Source organism: Amphiprion ocellaris, chromosome 4, assembly GCF_022539595.1.
Source record: "Amphiprion ocellaris isolate individual 3 ecotype Okinawa chromosome 4, ASM2253959v1, whole genome shotgun sequence".
Classification (NCBI taxonomy): domain Eukaryota; kingdom Metazoa; phylum Chordata; class Actinopteri; family Pomacentridae; genus Amphiprion; species Amphiprion ocellaris.
The window spans coordinates 22478501-22504654 of record NC_072769.1 but is presented as its reverse complement, the minus strand read 5'-3'; the positions used below and the strand labels follow the sequence as shown (position 1 = coordinate 22504654).

At 40.4% G+C, this 26154-nt stretch overlaps 1 protein-coding gene across 1 annotated transcript in view; it reads right to left on the bottom strand.

Annotated features, from left to right (window-relative positions):
- Window positions 1-26154, bottom strand: part of slit1b (slit homolog 1b (Drosophila)) — a 100830-nt gene that overhangs the window by 31527 nt on the left and 43149 nt on the right. Inside the window, exons 5-25 of the mRNA XM_023289495.3 lie at window positions 23971-24042; window positions 23706-23777; window positions 23094-23165; window positions 22023-22186; window positions 21792-21939; window positions 19722-19793; window positions 15682-15753; window positions 15057-15128; window positions 13150-13293; window positions 12890-13053; window positions 11514-11537; window positions 9888-10032; window positions 8212-8286; window positions 6634-6777; window positions 6077-6220; window positions 4451-4617; window positions 4005-4143; window positions 2699-2767; window positions 1520-1591; window positions 516-587; window positions 157-228 (exon numbers count right to left, since the gene is read on the bottom strand). Of these exons, the coding sequence (XP_023145263.3) occupies window positions 157-228; window positions 516-587; window positions 1520-1591; window positions 2699-2767; window positions 4005-4143; window positions 4451-4617; window positions 6077-6220; window positions 6634-6777; window positions 8212-8286; window positions 9888-10032; window positions 11514-11537; window positions 12890-13053; window positions 13150-13293; window positions 15057-15128; window positions 15682-15753; window positions 19722-19793; window positions 21792-21939; window positions 22023-22186; window positions 23094-23165; window positions 23706-23777; window positions 23971-24042 (2175 nt within the window). The remainder of the gene's footprint in view (window positions 1-156; window positions 229-515; window positions 588-1519; window positions 1592-2698; window positions 2768-4004; window positions 4144-4450; window positions 4618-6076; window positions 6221-6633; window positions 6778-8211; window positions 8287-9887; window positions 10033-11513; window positions 11538-12889; window positions 13054-13149; window positions 13294-15056; window positions 15129-15681; window positions 15754-19721; window positions 19794-21791; window positions 21940-22022; window positions 22187-23093; window positions 23166-23705; window positions 23778-23970; window positions 24043-26154) is intronic.

Here is a 26154-nt window from a genome sequence, read left to right as displayed (position 1 = left end):
CACACACACACACACACACACACACACACACACACACACACACACACAGACCTCATTCTGTCAGCGACAACGGGCCCTGCTGTCCGTTACACTCAGCTGGTGCTGTCATTATCTATGTACTGTAAGTACACGTGTATTAAACGAATATCTGCTTACAGGTGAGACAAGGAGGCCACATCGCTGAAGATGCCCTGCTGCAGCTCGGAGATGTCGTTGCCATGGAGAGAGCTGAAAGACACACACAGTCACGGGTCAGAGAAGGCCGTAAACCGAAAACTCTGCGACCACAATGAGTCCGACAGGCAGCGCATCTCATTCAGTTCAACAGCGGAGGAATGTTTAAAGTCCAAAAACAGATGAGGGCTTGTAATAAAGCAAACGGGGATGTGGTTTGGCTGGTGATAAGTACTGTAATGTGTGTGTGTGTGTGTGTGTGTGTGTGTGTGTGTGTGTGTGTGTGTGTGTGTGTGTGTGTGTGTGTGTGTGTGTGTGTGTGTGTGTGTGTGTGGACTCACAGCAGCCTCAGAGAGCGTAACCCTCCCAGAGCCAGAGGAGGGATACAGCGAAGTGAGTTGTAACTGAGGATCCTGAAATTAAGAAACAAAACAGAACAACAACATATCACATTAAAGAACCTAAAAAACTCTCAGAATGGACGATCAGAGAAGGATCAAAATCGACGCAGCACAGCCAGATATATCATCCTTTTTATTCCACACATCCTTTTTCCCTGTCAGGGTCTATATTTTTGTATAACTCACCTATTTAAATTGTATTCAGATGTGAAGTTTTCTCTTCGGGAAAACTATGAGTGACACTTCAGTCACAACAAACAATCAGACTTGCTTTTGCAGCTGAGGAGTCGTCCTCTGCTAAAACTTTTTACATCAATAACATCAATGCTTGGGTTTCACAGTGCTGCAGTAAATATACTGATTTAGTTTCCACCACTTTTACAAAGTGCAGGATTTACTCTGGGGTGCATCTTTCAAGCAATCTTGCGTGTCTTTTGCCGAACAGCTGCAACTGGGACAAGTGGCACTAATCAATTCAATATCTTTATTGCCGTTATAATCATTGCAATGAAATTAAGTGCGATCTTTAAAGAAAACAGTGCACGTTAAAATAGAATAAAAACATAAATCAAAATGGTAATAAATATCGGATAATATAAAATAAATACTAAAAGAAAAACACACATTTCAGACACACCCAGCCAGACATCTACATTCAACAGATACTGCACAATCCCTAATAATTCAGTTGTATATGCATATTCATATATTTATCATAATCATGATGGTAAATGATTAAATGCAGCAGTAACACAACATGCTGTCTTTCTCTGCTATCAAGATCTATCTAAAGTTGAACAACAAAAGCAAAAATGAGCCACCACAAGCTATTGGTCACAGTGGAAAACCACAGTTTGTGAATATTGCAGCCCCTTTGTTGTTGTATGTCTGTGTTTGCTTCACCTCTAACATTTAATGAAGTGTATTCGTGCGTATGAACTCACAGCGTGGTGAGCTGGCTCATGTTGGAGAAGGAGTCGTCGGATAGGGAGCTGATTTTATTGTTGCTCAGATCTCTGTGAAGGCAAAGGTCAGATGCAATCAATGCACACACACTCGCATGCATCGTACTGCAGAAATCCCATTAGACACACAAACACAGACTAGCTAGAACACACACTGTATTCTCCCAAACACACATATTCTTATTGAGCCTAAAATGAAGTGAGCTCATCACATGCAGAGTTGTGTATGCATTTGTGTGATACTGAACAATTACATGAAGCTTATTGAAACTGAAACTGAAATGACTACATGGTCTACAGCTCCCCCTGCTGGAGATACTGGAGTTTGCATTCCAGTTTAGGATCATCTGCTACAACAGGAACTGTGAGGTTAAAGTGCTGGTTCTCAACTTTAAGTTTGTTTAGATTCATGACAAAAGTTCTATATAAGACATGTGGCCCTTTTTACATGCAGTTTCAGGGGGACAAAATGTACATGATCCGTGTTTATGATGTGAAATAAAGTCATAATGTTTCATATTTGGTTGCACTGAATAACAGACACCAGCAGCAATATGGCATCTTGACTGGTGACTCTCTGCCAGATTGGATCTGCAACCCGGGTCGCTTGTTTTGTTGGCATTTGCTTTTAGTCTCGTCATACAATCAGGTTGGGTTTAGGGCGCATGATCGATCCTGAAATGTTTCTTGGTTACTTTGTCTTTATGTTTACATTCTTAGCGCTGCTTCATTGTCTCGAAAAAGAGAGTGAGAGTCTATAAAAGGGACTAAGCGTCAGGGTTTGTCCCACACAGAGGAATTTCTGGCACCCTCGAAAGAGATTTAGGACAGCACCAAAGGAAAATCACCAGCGCCAAAATGATTGAGAATAAACCGACCATGCTTACTGTCATGAATAGTCACCTCTCAAGGGCCCATTGTGAGCCCGGAAAAACCCTAAAAACCCTGCACACTGTTCGCTGCACCTACTAAAACCTCATAGTCGTTGCTGCACTTCAAATGGAAAGTGCACAACAAAAAGTGTCAGTGTGACTGCACTGAATCAACAAAATAACTCCTCGACTAAAGTAGGCTTTTTCATAGAGGTAGAGGAGCAGTTTTAATCATCAGTATCAGTGCTAGAGATAGAGGGTTAGTGTTTAGTCAAATGTGTCTTACACAAGCTGCAGGTATTTGAAGGTGGCTAACTCCTTAGGAACACTGGTGAACTGGTTCCCATCCAGATACCTGATGGGACAAGACAAAGACATTAGTGCAATAATAAAGTACATCGTCTATTGAAGATAATCTGAGATCATTTTCAAATGTCTACATCACTGATTCCCACATAATCACGTCTCCAGTAAGTCATCGGGTTTCTGAATTTCTTCAAACTGAGTGAATTCAATTATTTAACATGTGACACTTTGAGATAAGAACATTTAATTAATATAAATTGCATGTTAACTGTAAAAAAAAAACAATGATAGCATTTACAGAAACATTTTGCAAATTATGTACAGACTACATTAGAAACACCTTTAATCAGGGAAGATGAATATTGCTAATAAGATAATTAGTGTTATGACTTTTATTGTATTTAATTTAACTGCATTTATCATATAACATAATTTATGTATTTAATTACTTGATACTGTTTCAGAATCAGGGGCTGCACAGTGGCTTGATGGTTTGCAGGTTTGCACTGTCGCCTGTCCAAAAACATCCATCCATCATCTATACACCACTTAATCCTCATTAGGGTCATGGGAGGCTGGAGTCTATCCCAGCTGACTTAGAATAAAGGCAGGGGACACCTGGACAGGTAACAGTCTATCACAGGGCTACACATAGAGACAAACAATCACACTCACATTCACACCTACGGACAATTTAGAATCATCAGTTAACCTCAGCATGTTTTTGGACTGTGGGAGGAAGCTGGAGAAAACTCATGCATGCACAGGGAGAACATGGAAACTCTATGAGGAAAGATCCCAGCAAGACCAGGACATGAACCGGGGATCTTCTAGTTGCAAGGCAACAGTGCTATCTACAAAGCCACTGCACAGCCCAGTCCAAAAACATGCTGAGGTTAATTGGTGACTCAAAATTGTCCATAAGTGTGAATGTGAGTGTGATTGTTTGTCTCTATATGTAGCCCTGTGATAGACTGGTGACCTGTCCAAGTGTCTCCTGCCTTCACCCTAAGTCATCTGGGACAGACTCCAGGACCCCATGACCGTAATGAGGATTAAGTGGTATATAGATGATGGATGGATGTTTCAGAATCTCTTCAAACAAAACATTTTATCACTTACTGCTTACACTGAAACAGAAACCGCCATATTTTGGATTATCTCTTGGTTTAAACTAACCAAACAACCTCCTGTCAATACTGTATCTTCATTTGTCCTTTGAAATAAGCTGCACAGCAAAACAAGCTTAAGTGAGAATAGTGCTTGAGTTGTGCTTTCAGACTCACAGTTCGGTGACGTTGCGCGGCAGCCCTCTGGGCAGAGCCTGCAGGTGCTTGTTGCTGCAGCGGACCACCGTGTCCATGCAGGTGCACTGGCTGGGACACTGAGGTCCTGGAACACAGCTGCTGTCGTCCAGCACAGAGCCTCGACGGAGAGACAGCACGAGAAGCCAGTTGATTTTAACCGAAGCTCCTATGATTATCATGCATTTTCTTTTTGACTACTGTCTACACGCTTCTCGCTAGGTTAGAACAGGTGCTCAATGCATTTCACAGTGCATTATATGATGTATAACTGTGTTTGTGATAAATGAAGGTCTTGAATCTTGAATCTTGAAATTGAGGCCTTTTATTTAGCATGTTGTAGTAATTAGACTTTTGAATTCTCTAATTTAATTCCTCAGCTTCCTCAGCACATTTATGTTCATTTTTGGACTTGTGCATCATCATACCGTCCTCGCAGCGAAAATCAGGGACAGCCACGTCCTGCAGTGGGATCTCTCGGAGGAAAGCGGGGCCCTGACAGCGAGGATTCCCCGTCACAATTCGCCGGCTTCTAAGCCACACCCCAAACCAGGAGAGGCGGCAGTCACAGTTGAAAGGATTGGCCAGGAGATTTCTGATAGACAGCAGAGAGGGAGACAAAGATAGTGAACAAGAACAAAGTGTGACTATAGCCCAATCTCTGCCATAAGCCTTAAGAAGTAGATATGCACAGATTTAACAGTCAGAGCTAGAGTGCTTGAGTGTGGGAATCCGTTAGGGTTTGAAATTACAGGTCATTCCAGAACTGGAGGACATTTTACATCCATTAAATTTCAAATAATCCATGCACAAAACAGTAAAACATGCAGTTGTTGTGTAAATGTACTTGTCCTGAAACCAAATCTAAAAAAAATTAGGAGAAAAGCATGTTTGAAAATATTCTTTAAAATACCAAATAAGTCTGGAGTTCCTCCTAAAATGTCATTTTTCTCTTGTCCCACCCCCCTGATGACCAAATTGAATCCCAAATAAAACAGTTAAATTTAAATCTCATTTTCTTGTATTATTTTTCATTGATGTCTCTTGTAGTTGTAGGATTTTTTTAAAATCAATATAATATTTTAAATAATAATCATTATGCATGGAGCCCTGGTAGCATAACCTTTTTAGCTGGTAGAGGAAGAAGAAAACAGTGAATCACACGAAACACTGGAATTAACATCATCAAACAGTTTTCCAAAAGCAGAGCAAAGCTATGTCCTCTCTTCTATTTTCATATTTTCATAATATTGTCAACGTTGATTGAATGTCTCTCTCTACCTCATGTAACCCTGTTATGCATATTACCAGGATAAGACAAATTCTTTTGACTTATTTCTTGACTGTTTTCCATCAGTCAGTTTGTCCTCTTGGTCAGCAGTAACAGCTAAATATCTAGCTTCTACTCCTGAGAAAAAGCTAACATTAGCATGGATTAGCAACCCTGTTACTGTGATTAGAGTAGGGTTAGCAAACAACAAATGAAACATGGAATAAAAATGGTACCATTGATATGTAAGCTGAGCCAATCAAGCCTTTGATAGTTTATTACCTATTATTGATGAACATGGAGCAGAAAGTTGTAAAACAGAAGGTATATTTATCAAACATTTTGAAGCCCAAATGTCCTCCAATTCTGGAACCCATATAGAGACACCGTGTCGCTATCTGGCAATGATACAGAAATCTTTAACAAATCCATGGATCCAGACTATAAGCTGCATCATTGCCAAAATCTAATCACTTGGTCCTTGTGTCATTTCTGACCTTCCCTGAAAATTTCATCCAAATTCGTTTTTGTTGTTAACAGACAGACAGACAGACAGACAGACAATCCAACGCCGATCGTCATATAACTCCACCGAGGCTAAAAAAAAAAAAGTCCTCATCAGAGCCCTCATGCACTTAACAGTTTGACAGTGGCTAAGCTGTAAGGCCTCACACACATAGAGAGAACACAACTCAAAGCCTTTGAGTCTGTGTGTGTGTGTGTGTGTGTGTGTGTGTGTGTGTGTGTGTGTGTGTGTGTGTGTGTCTGTGTGTGTGACACTAACAGTGTGGACAGGTTGGGCAGGGTGTCGAAGGCCCCCGGCAGGATGGTGCTCAGCTGGTTGTCGTAGAGGGAGAGCAGCCTGACGTTGGTCAGCCCTGTGAAGCTGCCGTTATGGATGCAGCTGATCTTGTTGTTCCTCAACATCCTGCAAACACACACACTCAGATGTTATAAAGCTGTATCAAACGTATTACACAAAGCTTTGAATGACCATACACTTGGTTTTTAGCAAGATTAAAGACCTCCCATAGAGAAAATGAAGCTTGTCCATAGTCACTATATACTGTAAATACAGCAAAGTCACAGTCTCTCAGAAACATCTGCTGGAGCCCCCTATGTACATCTGTGTTCGATATTACCAACAATGTGACCATCTGTGCAGCAGGCTGATGTGTACTGTAGTATCAAAAGAAATCGTCACGTGAAAAGCATGAAATTGTCCTTTAGCTATAACAACACATTTGTTGGTAGGGTCGCTTCGCTAACTTCTCTGTTCACACATTTGTCCTACTTGATCAGTTAATATTTAGTATGCTATGTGTGGCGAGTCAAACTCACAGCATGCGAAGGCCCTCCATGCCTCTGAACATGCTTCCTCTCACAGATTCCAGGTGGTTGGCCGTCAGGTGAAGCTCTACCACCGAGGAGGCGCCCTCAAATGCTCCATCTTCAATCTCTGAAATCTTGTTGTTGCTCAGGTTACTGGAAGTAAGGCAGAAAAAACACAGAATAACAAATGTTTTCTGTCAGTGGTTTACACAAACTCTGATCTTACAGATTCACAGTACTACATGAAGTCTGCCCACTCTGTTAAAGAAAACCGTTTACTTCTGTGGTTCAAGTGAACCTGCTGATTTGGCAACCAGTATTCTACATTTTGCGATGCTACACTGCCGTTCAAAAGTTTGCTGTCACTTAGAAATGTCCTTGTTTTTGAAAGAAAAACAGTGTTTTCAATGAAGATAACATTAAATGAATGATAAATCCAGTCTAGACATTGTTAATGTGGTAAATGACTATTCTAGCTGGAAACGGCTGATTTTTAATGGAATATCTCCATAGGGGTACAGAGGAACATTTCCAGCAACCATCACTCCTGTGTTCTAATGCTACATTGTGTTAGCTAATGGTGTTGAAAGAATAACTGATGATTAGAAAACCCTTGTGCAATTATGTTAGCACATGAATAAAAGTGTGAGTTTTCATGGAAAACATGAAATTGTCTGGGTGACCCCAAACTTTTGAACGGTAGTGTATGTTTGTTTGGAATTAGCAGCAAGTTCTCTTGTTTCTGTTAAAAGAACATTTTCTGTGTATTTTCTCTAATTAAAAAGTGGCACTTTTTCGGTACCAGTACTGGTATTACCATGATAGAAAGCGTGTTGGCATACTGCATCACAGTGAAGTATGTCAGTTGTACAACTGGTGACAGAAAAGCCCTGCAAGGGGTGACAAAGTCAGCACAGAACATAATCATCTGCCCCCTGCCCTCCCTGGAAGACATTGTGAACTTCTGTGGTCTCAACAAGGTAAAGAAGATCCTGTCTGACCTCTCATACCCTGGCCGGGGTCTCTTCAGAAACACTGCATGCTGGACAAACCAGCTGAGGAACAGTTTTTATTTGTGACCTATTCAACTTTTAAAGTCAAAGTAACCTCCAAGGATACTTCTGGACAGTTTTCTCTTGGCCAAACATGGGACAATGCAACATGAGTGTGTGTACATGTAGACTTTAATTGTTCTTTCTATTACTACTTTTATTATGCATGCATATTTCATATTTGCATTTTTTAAGTGCACTATGGGGAGATGCTCCCACCAATTCAATTTCGTTGAACAATTTTTGTGTACAATGACAACAAAGCTATTCTATTCTGTTCTGTTCTGTTCTGTTCTGTTCTGTTCTGTTCTGTTCTGTTCTGTTCTGTTCTGTTCTGTTCTGTTCTGTTCTGTTCTGTTCTGTTCTATTCTACTCTATTCTATTCTGTTCTATTCTATTCTGTCCTCAGCTGTTCTCCCTCTTTTCCCACATAAAGGTTTGGCAAATGCCAGACAATGAGATCTCTTGGACATTTCTTGTAATGACTGAGTGGGTAATCCTCATTGTTTTTGCTAAGTTTTTCGGAGTGACCTACATTTTCTTGAGCTGTGACAGGCCCTTGAAGGCTCTGGTGGCCTCCAGCACGGAGAGGTCGTTGTTGTTGAGACGCCTGAGACAATCAGAGAGAGACAACGTGAAGAGAAAGGAGTCGGAAAATCATTAGCAGAAGAGTTGCTTTGGAATGTGTGTGTGGTTTTTTTTGTGTGCAGTGAGTGCATCCATGCAGTATGACTACACATGTCAACATGAATATGTACAGTGTAGTTTGGCACAGTATGTGTGTATTGATATGCTGTATATAAATATGTCTGTGAATGTGTGTAAGTATGTTCGTGCTACTGTAGAGTTTGGCATGGATTGTGGATTTAAAATTTACCCCAAATGTATGATAAAAACTGAAAACCAACAATAAAATAAGGCAGATGTTAATGAGGGACAGTTTGTAAACGCTCACGCAGTCATGACAAACAGGCACAATAATTAAAATGTCTGATTGTAGCATAGGTGTGAAGAGCATTTAAAAAGAGAAAATCTAAGAGAAAATCTTTAATTAACAACCTTAAGAGACTAATTCCAAAAAGGTCTGATTATCTAAAATTCTGCCCATGTGTGATTATAACCTAAATACTATGAGCTCGGGGCTCAATGTGAGGACAGCCGTTATGTACCGAATGATTTAACTGCAGCTGATAAACTGTGAGTGTGACCTGCTGTTAGATCCAGATTGATTCTGTCTTCATGTTGGGATAATTTATATGTAGAAATAAACTATGAAGGGGCCGCACAGTGGATTGATGGTTAACACTGTTGCCTTGCAGCTAGAAGATCCCTGGTTCACGTCTCCGCCTTCCTGGGATCTTTCTGCATGGAGTTTGCATGTTCTTCCCATGCATGTGTGGGTTTTCTCTGGGTTCTCCGGCTTCCTCCCACAGTCCAAAAACATGCTGAGGTTAACTGGCAATTCTAAATTGTCCATAGGTGTGATTGTTTGTCTCTATATGTAGCCCTGTGATAGACTGGTGACCTGTTCAGGTGTCTCCTGCCTTCACCCTAAGTCAGCTGGGATAGACTCCAGCCCTCTGCGACACTAATGAGGATTAAGCGGTGTATGGATTCCTCCTTGGAGACACTCACAGATGCTGCTGCTGTCTGATGCTGCAAGTTTTTATTAAACTCAGAAGAAAGACTCCTACAAAAACCTGGAAGCAACAAACTGTTAATGTTCTGTCAAAACCTGGATTTCATGCATACTTACTGATGCTCATTATTCTTGCAGACCCTTAAAGTTATATTTTTATGGACATTTCACTGGTAATAGATGTGAAATGGAAAGGCACAGATAACAAGAAAGGTGTCTGTGATATCGGCATATAATCTGTGTGTTTGTTCTCTGTGATGGTTTAGGACCAATATTGGTTCTGAAATGTGGAACAAGCCTTCCCCAAATCATCTTATACAACTTGAAGTACATCACTTGTGTGTCTCTATCCATTAATGTGATGACATGCAGTTCAGACTTGTTCTACTTTGAAAGTGATGCAGAAATGTGACCAGGTCTGACCAAGTAAGACTGCTGTTGAGACTTTTATCGAAAAACGAGTAGGGTGCACATTCAGGCATGAAGCCAACAGACTGAGATGCTGTCTGATTAACAGATGGCTGCATGTCTGACAGGGTTTTAGTGTGTACATGTACGAGTGTGTGTCTCACAGCTCTTCAGTCGAGGGCGGCAGGTGCTCAGGGAACTTGGTGAGGCGGAGGTTGGAGCAATCGACCACGTTGGCTTCACAGCGACATTTAGCAGGACACACTGGCTTACTGTTACACTCATAGCTCAGACGTCTGTCTTCAGTACCTGGACACAAATGCAGGGAGGGCAGAGAGTTGGACTGGTGGTCAACGCTTAGACATAGCTAGAGAGATATCTAGTTAAATACACAACCTGTCAAAAGGTTTAGAACGCCCAATTTTTCCTTTTTTTTTTTAAACTGAAATTCAAGTAGTTCAGGTCCAATGAATAGCTTGAAATGGTACAAAGATAAGTGGTGAACTGCCAGAGGTTATAAAAAAGGTAAGGTTACCCAAAGCTGAAAAATAATGTACATTTCAGGATTATACAAATAGGCCTTTTTCAGGTAACAAGAAATGGGTTAACAACTTAAAGCTGTTCTGCAGCAATGGAGGTTGATCAAGCCTTGAAAGTTGGTGCTACCAAATCCTACAGGTGTCCCAACGTTTCTTGATTACTTCCAACCCCATCTGTCTGCATAAATGTAGTGGTGGAACACACCGTGACACCAAACCCTCCAGAGCATTATTTGAACAGTATTGTACTGCAGAAAGTAGTGTGTTGCTATAAAAATGGCGAGGAAAAGGCAATTAACAATAGAAGAGAGACAGACCATCATAACACTTAAAAATGTAGGTCTGTCCTACAGAGAAATTAGAAAGTCAAGGTGTCAGTGAGTAGAGTTTTTTGCACCATCAGAAGGCTCAGAAACTGGAGGAAACTCTGACAGGAAGAGGTCTGGAAGACCCAAAGCCACAACAGAATCAGAAGACAAGTTTCTGAGAGTCAACAGCTTGGTGATAGGAGGCTCACAGGACAACAGCTTCAAGCACAGCTTAATAGTGGTCGTAGTAAGAAGTCTCAGTTTCAGCTGTGAAGAGAAGACTTGGAGTTGCAGGCTTGACAGGTGGAGTTGCAGCAAGAAAACTGTTGCTAAGACATCAGAAGACGAAAAAGAGGCTGAACTACCTCAGGAAAAAAGAACAAGATGGTAAGCTTGAAAACATGGAGTGTTCAGCACAGTCTCCAGACTTCAACCCCATGGAGCTGGTTTGGGATGAACTGGACAGAAGAGTGAAAGCAAAGCAACCTACAAGTGTCACACATTTATGGGAACTTCTGCAACAGAGTTGGGAAGAACTTTCTGAAGAATATTTGATTTTATTGTGGAAAGAATGCCACAAGTGTGCTCAGCTGTTATATCTGCCAAAGGTGGCTACGGTACTTTGATGAGTCAAAAGTTTAGAACACATTTTGGCTTCTAAATTGATTTTTTTTAAACTTCATTTGTTTATTTGTTCTATGAATTCATTTCAGAGTAAGATGAGACATTAACATGCATAATTTCCAATAAAAAATGGAAAAATTGGGGTGTTCTAAAACTTTTCACAAGTAGTGTATCTACTCCAAGAAGATTGTATTTTTTTTTCTCAAATAAACATAATTTAAATTACAGAACATGTTTTTTCTTATTAGTCTAAATCTGCATCCAAAAACATCACTAATTAATGTGTCCACCTACATAAATAACAAATACATGTAGTCACCTGGAATGTGGTACTGCTCCTTGGCTGTCATGAAAAGAAAGCAGAAACAAAACTATGTCAGTCAAATGTTTTGGATGGCTGACAAAAGCAAATCACCACACACAGTCCTGGAGGAGGTCTCATATGAAATTGGCAGCAGTACAGAAAGTACATAGCAGAAAGGAGGAGTGAAACAATCCGTGTCTGTGTTTTTCTGTTTTATGGAAGCGGTGCGTCGCTCTGCGTGAAGCTTTCCAGCCCTGGCAGTGGACTAAAGCGGCGTGGAGCAGTCTGTGTGGGGATCAGAGCTCTTGCCATGGTTTTACTGGCCAGAGGCTGGCTTCATATACTGGCTTCACACATACTGGCAGCATGTGGGAGAAGAAAATGGCCAGGGAGCTTTTAGTTACAGGCATCCGGTTACAGTCTGTGAGATTAACTCTCTTCCTTCTTGTCACACACATATGTAAGCTTGCTTTTTCCCCACTCTCTTTGTGTCTCACCTTTCATGTACTTTTCCTGTTCAGGTAGAGCTCAGAGTGCTACTAGGTTAGCCGTTTAGGTTGATTTCTTACTTCTTTAGGAATTTCAGGGAGGAAGAACAGTTCTTGGTCCTTCAGCAACAAAAGGAAATTCCATAATCTCATGCTAAGATTTACAGATTGTGGGGGATAATAAGAGAATAGATGGGTTACTGGTAGGATGGTGGAAGCTTTAAGCCTCAGCACCAATCGGCTCCAACTGTTGAGCCTTTGAGCAAAGTCATTGACCCTATCTGCTCATATAGTCCCACCCTAGCTTCTACTCCTGAGAAACATTAGTATGGATTACCAACCCTGTTACTGTGATTAGAGTAGGGTTAGCAAACAACAAATAAAAGATGGAATAAAAATGATGCCATTGATGTGTAAACTGAGCCAATCAGGCCTTTGATAGTTTATTACCTATTATTGATAAATATGAAAAAGAAAATTGTAAAAGAGAAGGCTAATTTTCAAACATTTTGAAGCCCAAATTTCCTCCAGTTCTGGAATGACCCATAAAGGCTTGTTTGTTGGTTCAGCCTTTTCTGGAGAATGCATTACGCAACCGTCTGGATTTGCTCTGTAAGCGGAGAAGCGTTTCTGACGGCACTAACATACATACAGTATGTGTTAATAAATATGTATTGTCTAGCATGACAAAGGGCTTTCAGATGATAATTTTACATTTCCTGCACCTGCTGTTTATAGATGTCCCTTCTGGGAAGCTGAGCAGTCGTTCAACATCTCACAATATTGACTGCAACTCATAAACCCAGAATGTCACTGCTGCTCTCAGTTCACATTCCTGTCTTCTTTTTTTCTTTGTCTCTCACCACACACACACACTGACAACACACAATGGCACTGACTGACCGGAGCATCTGAATTTGTTGCTCTTGATCTGTGCGATGCGTTTGTTGGCAAGGCGGCGAGGGCTGGCACAGCGCGCTCCACTCGTCTCTATGGGGTTTGAACGCAGGAAGTCGGCCAGCCACTTCACATTACAGTCACACACGAAAGGGTTCTGGGCCAGGTGGCTGATGAGAAATCACAAGGGGGAAGGACATCAGTCAGATCAGACTGAATGGAGTGGAACACAACTTAAAACAGTATGAATGTATTGATTGTCTCACAGGGTCTGGATGCTGTGCAGTGAGTTGAAGGTGCCTTTGGCCAGACTCTGGATCTTGTTGTCGTACAGCGACAGGAGAGCCAAGTTCTCCAGATCTTTGAACACTGTGGCTCGGATGCAGTGGATCTTATTTGCGTTAAGCAACCTACAGGATGATACAAGACCATTATAAAGAAACTGTAATCTCGGTTTGGGTGGTGTCACTCTCAGAGAACTACACTACCATTCAAAAGTTTGGAGTCACTTAGAAATTTAAGACAAGCTGTTTACTTTCTTGGTCTAATTCTATGTTACAGGTTGGGATGACATTTTTCTTTGGAATTACCATTACTTCTGTTTTCTTTTTGTTTAAAGACAGACCAAGTTTTTGGCTCTCTGTATTAATTATGGATATGATGGTTTGCAAGTTTTCTTCACTGTTCGCTATCAGCACTGTGTCATCTGCATAACATACACTACCATTCAAAAATTTGCTGTCACTTAGAAATGTCCTTATTTTTGAAAGAAAAGCATTTTTTCTATGAAGACAACATTAAATGAATCAGAAATCCAGTATAGACATTGTTAATGTGGTAAATGACTATTCTAGTTGGAAACAGCTGATTTTTAATGGAACATCTACATAGAGGTACAGAGGAACATTTCCAGCAACCACCACTCCTGTGTTCTAATGCTACATTGTGTTAGCTAATGGTGTTGAAAGGCTAATTGATGATTAGAAAACCCTTGTGCAGTTATGTTAGCACATAAATAAAAGTGTGAGTTTGTATGGAAAACATGAAATTGTCCTGGTGACCCCAAACTTTTGAACAGTAGCGCATGTTTGACAGAAAAACTCATCAGACACTGGATCAGAAACATAATATGTCCAGCAGAGAAGCCTTGTTTTTCATTTAAATGCAGGATCTAGCAAGTTGGCATTTTCATTACCCAAGTCATGTTGACTCCTGTTAACAAAACAGCCCATTCATTCTTTATCCCTAGGTTTTGAAATGCTGCTTGGCACAATCACTAGAAGTCTAAAAATTGTTTCTGAATACAGCATCTGGTACAAGTTCTAGCAGGAAGACAACTGTCAGATTAAACCAAGTGAAAAATAAAGCCACTGCTTAAGTGTCAAAAAATGCAGCTCCTCAAATGTCCAGTTGAGTTTGGCTCCAGAAGAGAATCGGTCCACATAATACTTCTTTACTAAAATGCTCAACTTAACAGCAGAAATAAACATGTTTCTGGGCTGGTTCAGAAATCTGTTTTGGTCTCAACTGTAAAAGGAATTAATAAAAGTTGTAATCATTCTTTCATGTCAGCTGTTATTGGCCATGTTTCATAATGTCTGGAGGTGAAGACACTGAAGCACAAACAGCTGAGGAGTCATGCCAAGTAAATGTTCGCTACGTGAGAAATTATTAAACCACTCTGACAAGACAAAAACACATTTTTGGGAAAATTGGTGTTTTAAAATTTTGCCATCTTCATTAACTTTTTCCCGTGTGATGCCACCTAGGTGCAAATAAAAATCCATAATGGAAAGACACCTTTCATATACATATATTTAATTGACAGAACCTTCTGCTTCAGTTTGTGTCTTCCCTCATTGCAATATCTGCTGCAATGCCAAATGGATTTAACTTTCTCCTGCATAAGTAAAGGTTCTGCATACTGACTGCATTGCAACTTGGATTCTGTAAGCTGATATGACAATGTTGTCAAAAAGTAATGTTATAGCAAGTCATGAGAAACAGATTACTGACTTGGCAAAAATTCACACCGAGACGGGAATGAGTTTCCATCCAACATTTTAAAACAAAACGGCTACTTCCATTTGACACTTGAAATTTATTCCTGTTAAACACAGTCGGTGTAAATGTCAGCTCAGACAAAAATATGCATGTTGTGGTTTGGACTTACAGCAGCTCCAGGGAAGCCAGGCCATCAAACACTGCACTGGGAAGCTCAGTGATCTTATTACCATACAGCACCCTGCACACAAACAATAGCAGAAAGCTCTCTGAATGTTTTCTAGTTCTGTGATCACACATTCTCCATCAGTCTGCTACCGGTTACTGTGAGGCATTTTATAAAATTTGCTCTGTTAAAACAACAGTAGGACTCTTTTTCTATCCATAAAATGTTTAGATGACGTCACACTCCACTGCAACCTTGTGCATATTGCTACACATTCACAATCCATGTACACACACACACACACACACACACACACACACACACACACACACACACACACACACACACACACACACACACACATGTCTGTATGTATATACACAAAATGGCTGACCACCCACTGTGATTGTTTGCATGTCCTGATATTTCATATGAGTTCTACGTTTACAGAAAGCAGGCGGCTCTTTTGAATTATTCATACCAACAGATGCACAAACATACGCATGTGGTGGAAGCATGTGGAGATATGGACAGGCCTAATACAGACATATGTAAAAACATATTGGCAGAGGCACTCTCTCAACACTCCCAGCATTTATTGGTTACACACTGAGTGCTTGTTACTCACAGTGAGTTGAGAGCTCGGAGGCCGTGGAAAGCATCAGGGGCGATCTCAGATATCTGGTTGTTACTCAGGTCTCTGGGGATGAGAGAGAATGATTTATGAATGATTTAAGTCACAGCAGCCAGTTTCATTGAACTTTTAAGGAACTACTGATTGCTTCATTTATTTGAGTTTTGATTTACAGACAAAGACTGTTTTCCCAATTCAAGAACTTGTTTTTCACAGATTTAATACACCACTTAAGTGTTTTCAAAGAAATACACTTCCAGTCAAAAGTTTGGACACACCTTCTCATTCAGTGTTTTCTTTATTTTTACTACTTTCTCCATTGTAGATTCTCACTGAAGACATCAAAACTATGAAGCAAGACATATGGAATTATGTAGCAAACAAACAATTGTGAAATTACTCTAAATATGTTTCATATTTTAGATTTTTCAAAATAGCCAACCTTGATGACAGCTTTACACATTCTTAGCATTCTCTCCATGAGTCTCCTGAAATGGTTTTCACCTCACAGGTGTGCCTCATCAAGTTTAATCGGTGGACTTTCTTGCCTTCTTAATGGGGTTGGGACCATCAGTTGTGTTGTGCAGAAGTCAGGTTGGTACACAGTTGTGACAGCCCTATTTGACAACTACTAGAATCCATATTATGGCAAGAACCAATCAGCTACGTAAAGAGAAACCACAGTCCATCATTACATTGAGAAATGAAGGTCCATCAGTCTGGAAAATTGCAAAAACTTTGAATGTATCCCCAAGTGTAGCTGCAAAAACCATCAAGCTACGACCAAACTGGCTCACGAGGACAGGAAAGGAAGACCAAGAGTCTCCTCTGCTGCTGAGGATAAGTTCATGCAAGTCACCAGCCTCAGAAATGGAAAGTTAACAGCACCTCAGATTAGAGTCCAGATAAATGCCACACAGAGTTCTAGTAGCAGACACATCTCTACATCAACTGTTCAGAGGAGACTGACTGTCCCACTCTGTATCCAGCTACTGCAGGAATCTTGTGTTATCTTTGACTACAATGTCAGCATAAAGATATTAAATCACTAGTCTTCCAAAGGATTTTTCCTAGTATTGCTGAGCTGTCCCTCAAGAATTAATCACAAAGATGATCTTTACCTTTGCTGTCAGGTTCCCACAGTCTGGAAATACCTGCCTGCAGACATCAAAACATCCATCCAGAACTCATTTCTTCTACTCAGCCTTTGTTAAAAATTCAGTTGTTAAAGTGATTTTTCAACACTGTACTAACTTAGTTCTTTAATTTCTGCATACATGCTTCTTTTAACAGTTTACTGATTGATTTAAAGCAAGTATTTTGTTGCAAATATCTTCAGAACTGAATTTTGCTCAAAGCATTATATAAAAGAAGTGCACTGTTATCAGGACTAAAAGCTGATGGATGTATTCTCTTCTTTATATTACATTTCCATGTGCTATTCTCTTGGGTAAAACATGTATGAATAGCTTTATTGTTCATTTTGCTGAACCGCAAGTCAAATCAAATCAAATAAAGCCTATTTATAAAAATAAGATACCCCACTTCATGAAATGACTGGACAGTGAGTGGACTTGACAGCAGTTTTTTTTTTTTTTTTTTTTTTTTAATGTGTGTAGAGTGGAAGAGCAATTTTCCTGGCCAAGTTGAAGTTTTTACAATTTGGATTTGCTCTAGTGTGCCAAACCACGACATGTTAGATTATAAAATCCTTGTCCTACTGCCACATGTCAGTTGCTCAACTGTCATAATAAATTTTAAGACAAACCAATTCAGCCAGACTGGAAATGTAATCAACCCCACTCTAAGCTCTCATGACGGTCTCACAGTGATGATGTAAGCAGCATAGGAGAGAAAAAAAAGGATGAGATTGAGAGGGAAAGCTAAACCACAGAGAGACAAAGACAGAGAGAAAGAATGTCTGAGGATGGAACCGCAGAAAAGAAGAGAAGAAAGAAAAGCAGCAGCAGTGGACAAGACAGAAACCACAAGAGAAGGAGACAGAAAGAAACTAAAACAGGGTGAAAGAGTCAAGAAGCCATGAACCTTATTATTGTGGCTGGATTTGCATTTTTAATACATATGCATCAGATCACAATGAGATGTGCTTGGTTCATCATGCAAAACCCTTAAAAGGCCTCTGATGGAGACTGTATCTCCTCCATCAAACACTCCTTAATGCTGAAAATCCACTGGGACTGCATGTTATGTCGAGCAGGAAAACCACAGCTCAGTGAGCAGCGGAGACAGAAGAAGAGCGATCCATTTGGCAGATCAGATTTTGAAACACTGACATGTTCTTAGAGGCGCTGTCCCTGTGGAGGCACAAATACTGAAATCTTTAGTTGACTTAGAGCTAAGAAAAAAATAACAGCAAGGAGTTAGCTTAGCTGACTTTCAAAGCAATGAAAAATATTGATATTCTGTGAATGAAGTTCTTTTCTGGTGGTAAGTTAACCATGGTTTATCCAGAGGTAAAGATGCTCTCCTTCTTTTGACATTAAGCCTAAAGACATAAAGTCAGCAGGCAGAAACACTGTTGACAGCTTTTGCAAGTTAGCAACAAAATTCAAGTAAACCTTTAAGAATGAAACAGATACAAGTAATGCTATAGCTGAGGATCAAGTTGTTCCCATACAGGCTGCCCTAAGAGTTTGATCTTGATTCGCAATGACATAGAGAAAGGTAAAGATGTCACAGTCCCGCCCTGGCCCCGTCTGCCTTCTTCTCTCCCCTCTTCTCCTCTTTATCTCCCTCCTTTTCTCCTCACTTCTCTCTTCCTGGTCTTCTCCTCTCCTCTCTCTCCTCCTCACATCTCTCCTTTGCTCTCTGTGCTACGCTCCTGACTATGCTGGTGATCGGGGCTCAGTGACTCCAGCTGCAGAAGGAGTGCAGCTGCATCTGATCCATCATCAGCACCTGATAAGAACCTGCTCGTTCCTCCAGTCTACGCCAGATTCTAGCGTCTGCTACAGTGACAAGTTGCCATTGCTAAGACATCAGAAGAAGAAAAAGAGGCTTGTCTTGGACATGAAACACCACCAATGGACTACTGAGGACTGGAAGAAGGTATTATGAAATGATGAATCAAAATTTGAAATCTTTGGTTCATCACGCAGGATTTTTGTACTTGTCGAGTAGGAGAAAGGATGGTTCCTCAGTATGTGACATCAACTGTCAAACATGGAGGAGGAAGTGTGATGGTCTGAGGCTGTTTTACTGGATCCGGGGTTGGTGATTGTACAGAGTGAGAGGAACCCTGAACCAAAACATCTACCACAGCATTCTGCAGCACCATGCAGTATCCTCTGGTATGTTCCTAGTTAGTGAGGGGTTCAACCTACAGCAAGATAATGACCCAAAACATAAGTCCAAGCTATGCCAGAACTACCTTAGGAAAAAAGAACAAGATGGTAAACTTGAAAACATGGAGTGGCAGCACAGTCTCCAGACTTAAACCCCATGGAGCTGGTTTGGGATGAACTGGACAGAAGAGTGAAAGCAAAGCAACCTACAAGTGTCACACATTTATGGGAACTTCTGCAACAGAGTTGGAAAGAACTTTCTGAAGAATATTTGATTTCCATTGTGGAAAGAATGCCACAAGTGTGTTCAGCTGTTATATCTGCCAAAGGTGGCTACTTTGAAGAGTCAAAAGTTTAGAATACATTTTGGTTTCTAAATGGATTATTTTAAAACTTCATTTGTTTATTTATTCTTTGCTTACATTTCAGAGTACAATGAGACCCTAACATGCATTTTTCCAATAAAAAAAGTGGAAGAATTGGAGTGTTTTCAAACTTTTGACCAATAGCGTATGTTATAATGGAGAGTTGGGGCTAACTCTCTCAACAGTGCTGGTTATACCTATGTTAGTTTATGTTTTGATGTTGATATTTGATAACCCAACATGGTCAGTGCTGAGAGTGAACTAATTTATATGAATGCTTGGTCACTGATATTAGGAAAAAGAGAACTTTAACTGTAACTGCTGCGTGCAACGTGATGACATTGTGTTTCTTAGGAGAACTTACATTCGTCGAAGCTTCTTGTAGGAGGTGAAGGCTCCTGGAGGAACTGACTTGATGCCATTCTGCTCCAGACGACTGGAAAGAAAAGAGACGTTATTATGCTGGATGTTACTTCCATCAAAAGACCTTTCTTCAATCTATAATGAAACTACTCAAACACTGTCACATTGAAAAGTCAACAAACACGGGAATTAGGAACGATCATAGAACAATAAAAGTTGAAACAAAAATTAAATGTACCCCAAGTTCCTCTTTTCATAAAGTTCTAGATTTGACAAAATTCTGCAATAAACAAGTTATCAAACTAGCCACATTAGTCAAAACAAATGAAAAACGTGTGTTCTGTCAGATATGAATTTCAACTGATCTGACAGGTAAATTAATTGAACCACAGTTTCATTGATTCCTGTAACTTTGTGAAACAGGCAATAAATTGTCTGTGTTCTGCCTGTCTGCTGTGACTTTTTTTTTTTTTTTAACATTTATCAGTCATACAGTCCCACTGACACCCCTTACAATAGCTTCCTTCTCTGCCAGCGGACGTGAGTTTATATGTTAGTGAATCCAGCCTGTAATGCTGGATCACACATGAGAACATCTGATGTACTGACTAAATGGTAAAGTACATGTAATGGCCTGTAAAATCCATTTATTGGATTTGTCCAAGTTACCATCCGCTGTCCTTGTCACGCTACCAAACGTGAGCTAATGTCAGAAGTGTGCATAGAGCATGTAGTTATATCCCAGAAACCACAATGTGTTCAGTCAAGGCAGATTTCCATGTTGTATGTACAAAGTAACTAAAAAGCATGTGGTGAGTCAGTACAATTAAATATGTAAGGCTGCAAATCTTTCTTCCTAAGCCTTAAACATGGTTGAACCTCCTTTTGCCTTCAGAGCTGCCTTAATTCTTGATGGCATATTTTCAGCAAGGTGTTGGAAACATTCCTCAGAGATTACTGGTCCTTATTGACATGATAGCACCATGCAGTTGCTGCAGATTTGTCAGCTGAACATCCATGCTGCCAACCTCCCATTCCACCACATCCTAAAGGTTCTGTTGGATTGAGATCTGGTGACTGTGGAGGCCGTTGGAGTGCAATGAACTCACTGTCATGTTCAATAAACCAGTTTGAGATGATGTGAGCTTTGTGACATGGTGCAATATCTTGCTGGAAGTAGCCATCAGAAGATGGGTACACTGTGGTCATAAAGGGATGGACATGGTTAGCAACAATACTCAGGTCGGCTGTGGCATTTGGGCCATGCTCAGTTGGTATTAAGGGGCCCAAAGTGTGCCAAGAAAATCTTCCCTACACCATTACACCAGCAGCAGCCTGAACCGTTGATACAAGGCAGGATGGATCCATGCTTTCATGGTGTTTGCCACCAAACATCTGAATGTTGCAGCTAAAATCGAGATTCACTACATCAGGCAACATTTTTCCAATCTCCTATTGTTTAATTTTGGTGAGCCTGTGTGAATTGTAGCCTCAGTTTCCTGTTCTCAGATGACAGGAGTGGTGCCTGGTGTGGTCTTCTGCTGCTGCAGTCCATCTTCTTCAAGGTTGGACATGCTGTACGTTCAGAGATGGTATTCTGCATTCCTTGGTTGTAACCAGTGGTTATTTGAGTTGTTGTTGCCTTTCTATCATCTCCAACCAGTCTGCCAATTCTCCTATGACCTCTAACATCAACAAGGCAGCCTGGTCCACACAGCTCACTGGATATTTCTCTTTTTGGGACCATTCTCTGTAAACCCTACAGATGGTTGTGTGTAGAAATCCCTGGAGATCAGCAGTTTCTGAACTACTCAGACAAGCGCATCTGGCACCAACAACCATGCCACGTTCGAAGTCATTCAAATCTCCTTCCTTCCCTATTCTGATGATCGGTTTGAACTTCAGCAAATTGTCTGGACCACGTCTACATGAACAACTGCACTGAGTTGGGGTCATGTGATTGGCTGATTAGCTATTTGTGTTAACAAACAATTGAACAGGTGTACCTAAAAAAGTGGCTGGTGAGTGTATAAACTGTAAATGTGCTACTTTCTTCTTCTGGGATACTCACATCTCGGTCATGGCTTCAGGGAGGTGAGCGGGGATGGCGGTGAGGCCCCTCCCTCGACAGTCCACGATGTTGTTGCTGCAGGAACACATCGGCGGACAGGACCCGGACGCCAAACTGCACGGCTGAACGAAAGCGCTGCCGCTGTGGCCTAATAATAGACAGAAAAAGAACTGTTAGATGTTCATCGTGCACATTGGAACCAAAGTGTGATGAACCACTGGGCTGTTGTACCTGAGCAGGCAAAGTCATTCTTGCGCAGCTCAGCGAGGTTGAGGCCTCTCAGAGCAGGAGGCGAGCTGCACTGAGTGTAGAGGCCCAAAGCCGGCCGCTGACGTAACCACGGAGACAACCAGGCCAGGTGACAGTCGCAACGCAGGGAGTTGGAGTGGAGACGACTGGGAGGAGGAAGGAAGAGGAGAAAAAAGACAAAGAGAAAATTAGGGAAGAAGTGGAGGATGAGTGAAGTATGCTATGGGTCCTTCCAGAACTGGAGGACATTTTACGTCCCACCCATCATATTTCAAATAATCCATGTACAAAACACTAAAACATGCAGTTGTTCTGTAAATTTATTTGTCCTGCGACCAAATCTAAAAAAAAACCTTAATGACCAAACTAAATCTAAAAAAAACCCCAAAACAGTTAAAATGAAATTTAAATCTTTTTTTTTTTTTGGACACATTATTATCACATTATTTTTTTTTCACCTCTCTTGTAATTGTGGGAACATTTTTTAAATAAGCATAATCTATTAAATGATAATTATTATGCATACACCCTGTTAGCATAACCTTTTTATCTGGTAGAAGAAGAAGAAAACAGTGAATCACATGCAACGCTGGAATTAACATCATCAAACAGTTTTCCTAAACAATCGGTAGAGCAAAGCTATGTCCTCTCTTCTATTTTTCATATTTTCATAACATTGTTAGCCTTTATTGAATGTTTCACGTCAGGATCAGACAAATTCTTTTTCCTTTTTTCCATCAGTCAGTTTGTCCTCTTGGTCAGCAGTAACAGCTAAATATCTAGCTTCTACTGCTGAGAAAAAGCTAACATTAGCATGGATTAGCAACCCTGTTACTGTGATTAGAGTAGGGTTAGCAAACAACAAATAAAACATGGAATAAAAATGGTACCATTGATGTGTAAGCTGAGCCAATCAAGCCTTTGATAGTTTATTACCTATTACTGATGAATATGTAGCAGAAAACTGTAAAACAGAAGGTTTACTTTTCAAAAACTTTAAAGCCCAAATGTCCTCCAATTCTGGAATGACCCATATCACCGTGAGTCACTTACAAAGTACGGAGTTTCGGCATGTGGTTGAAACTGGAGACTGGAATACTGGTGATGTTGTTGTTGTTGAGCGTGCTGGGAGAGAGAGAGAGACAAGGAAATAGAAAATAAGTAAATAAAAACAGAGAGGTAGATAATGGAATAAAAATAACAGAGAAAGCAAGGCGAGGTGTCATAAAAGAGCCAGCAAACAAAGAAAAACAGGTTTAAGAATACGAGGAAGACAAAGGGTGAGATAAGATGAGGCGAAGTGGGAGAGTGAAGATAAAATGATTAGATTGGAATGAAGTGTGAAAAGAATGACAGAAGTGTGAGATAAAGAAATGATATAAAAACAACAATTAATAGGTGAGAGAAAATCAGGACAAACAACAGACAAAGCAAAGGTGAGATGATGAGGAAACAAAGAAACAGAAACATGACTTAGAAAGAAAGATGTTTTGAAAACAAAATTAAATAGTCAAAAGTTCGTAAGATTCCAGGAATTATTCAGGATATTTCACTTTCTTTATACAAACACATAGGTAGGAATTAACTGTGTTTTATCTCCAGAGAGATGCAGTACAACTTGTATGTGAAATGCTTCATTTTGAAGTGATTTCTCAGAATACTCACAGTACTTCCAGAGATCGCAGAGCTCTAAATGCCCCCTCCTCAATACAGCTGATATGGTTTTTATCCAGCTGACTGGAAATAGAAATAAAAACAAAAACAAAAACACAAAACCAGAATGTTCATGAATCAGTTTAGCTAACCGTTGCACAAACTGGATCTTTTGATAGCACATGTGGTGTTTTCTCACACTAACAGATTGTATTATTACAACTCTTTCCCTTTATCCACTATGCTCATTCTCTGCTCTGCATTTCCTTTCACTCACAGGTTTTTGAGGTCTGTGGCTCCTCTGAAAGCTCTCCTTGGGATGGCCTGGATACCATTTTCACTGAGGTCCCTGAAAAGCAGAAAATAAAGAAAACAGATTTTACTCATTATAGACTCATTTTAGCTCCACATGTAATACACACCTTTGCAAATGCTTTGCTAAAAGGTTTCTTAATACTTATCTGTTTTCATGAATTCATGTGTGTCAACTTGTGTATTCAATACTTGATGTTTTCATTTTCATGAGATATTCTGTACTAAGATCAGTCACTGATGCACATACTCTGGTTGTTTTATTGCTGTTGTAACTGAAAGCCTCAACAATGATTAGTTGTCAGATATAAGCAAGTCCATTGTAGTGATTTTTTTTAGGTCCAAAGAGTCACAAATTCTCTGATTGTAGCTTTTTTTTTACTCCGCCATAGAACACGGCAGAGTTATGTGACAATCTGTGTTGGTTTGTCTGTCTGTCTGTTAGCAACATTACTTAAAAACGGACCAACAGATTTGGATGAAACTTTCAGGGAAGGTCAGAAATGACACAAGGACCAAGTGGTTAGATTTTGGCAGTGATGCAGCTTATAGTCTGGATCCACGGATTTGTTAAAGATTTCTGTATCACTGCCAGATAGCAGCACGGTGTCACTGTAACTATGACAACAAGTGAACACTACGTCAGCTGCCTGCTGACGATCACATGATTGTGATCCTACTACAAATGCACCGCTGCGGACTTATCGGGATTTATCTGTCAGAAATGATACAAGGAACAGTTGATTAAACTGTGGGGGTGTTTCTGAGTCCCATCAATTCCCGCCACCTGCTACATATTTAGGTCACAAGACTGGTATCTGTCCATAATGCACACATGCATAACACACGCCTGTGCTCAGTGCAAGGTCATTTTGTTTGTGGGTACATCTATATTAAATGGACACATTCGACGTTGCCATGATTTCTGCCACAAATCTTTTCAAGATTTCAGCCACCAATAACTAATACAAAGGGTTAAATAAATGCTGCATTTCTAAAATAAAATGCTGCATTTCTGACAATGCCATATGGGGGAATGAACCGCCTTGGCAGAGTACTGCGCTCTGAGTGTTTTTCTAGTTTTTTAAATTGATCATTTTTGGGTTTGTTTACATCTCTCTGACAGTGTCTTGGGAAACAGTGATCAACATTCTTCAAAATTTTCTGACCTATCATAGACAAAAAAAAGAAGGTATCGATTACTCAGTTAAAGAACTGATTGTTAGTTGCAACCCTAATGTCCATAAAGTACAATACAACATGACAGCCTCCATATCTTGTTCTGCATTTATGTAAAGGCAAGGCATGGCATTTTCATTTGTTTTGCGCATTTCATACATGGGAGTAACTCAATGTGCTTTACATAGACACAAAAAATCCCAAGAATTAAAATGTACAATTTAAAATTTAAAAAAACCTGATTATGAATATAATGAAAACAAAAAAACTACTGTAGGTCAAATCCGCATTTATCAGCACACCAAGGTTTCGGACTGGTCTTTGGTTTCTAGGGACAGTGACTCAACGTATTTAATAACGACAGTCTTTTTCTCTTTGTTGCCATGAACGGTTATCTCCATTTTGTCCTGGTTTAATTGAAGGAAATTTTGATTCATCCAATTTTTTACTTGCTCTCAGCAGCGACACAAATGATTCTATTGGACTGTAGTCATCTGGGGACCGTGCTAGATATATCTATGTATCAGCATAACTCTGACAGTTAACATTTAAGTGTAAAGTCAGTTTCCTCAGTAGGAATAAAATACATTGATATGTGTTACAGCCACCTCCTCCTACCCCGTGTGTGTGTGTTTTAACCAAATATTGTGAGTATGCAAAAAGGGCTGTGTGATCCCCACTCCCTGGTTGGACCGATCACTGGACTCCTGAGTATGCAAATAGGGCTGTGTGATCCCCACTCCCTGGTTGGACCGATCACTGTACTCCTGAGTATGCAAATAGGGCTGTGTGATCCCCACTCCCTGGTTGAACCGATCACTGGACTCCTGAGTATGCAAAAAGCGCTGTGTGATCCCCACTCCCTGGTTGGACCGATCACTGGACTCCTGAGTATGCAAAAAGGGCTGTGTGATCCCCACTCCCTGGTTGGACCGATCACTGGACTCCTGAGTATGCAAAAAGCGCTGTG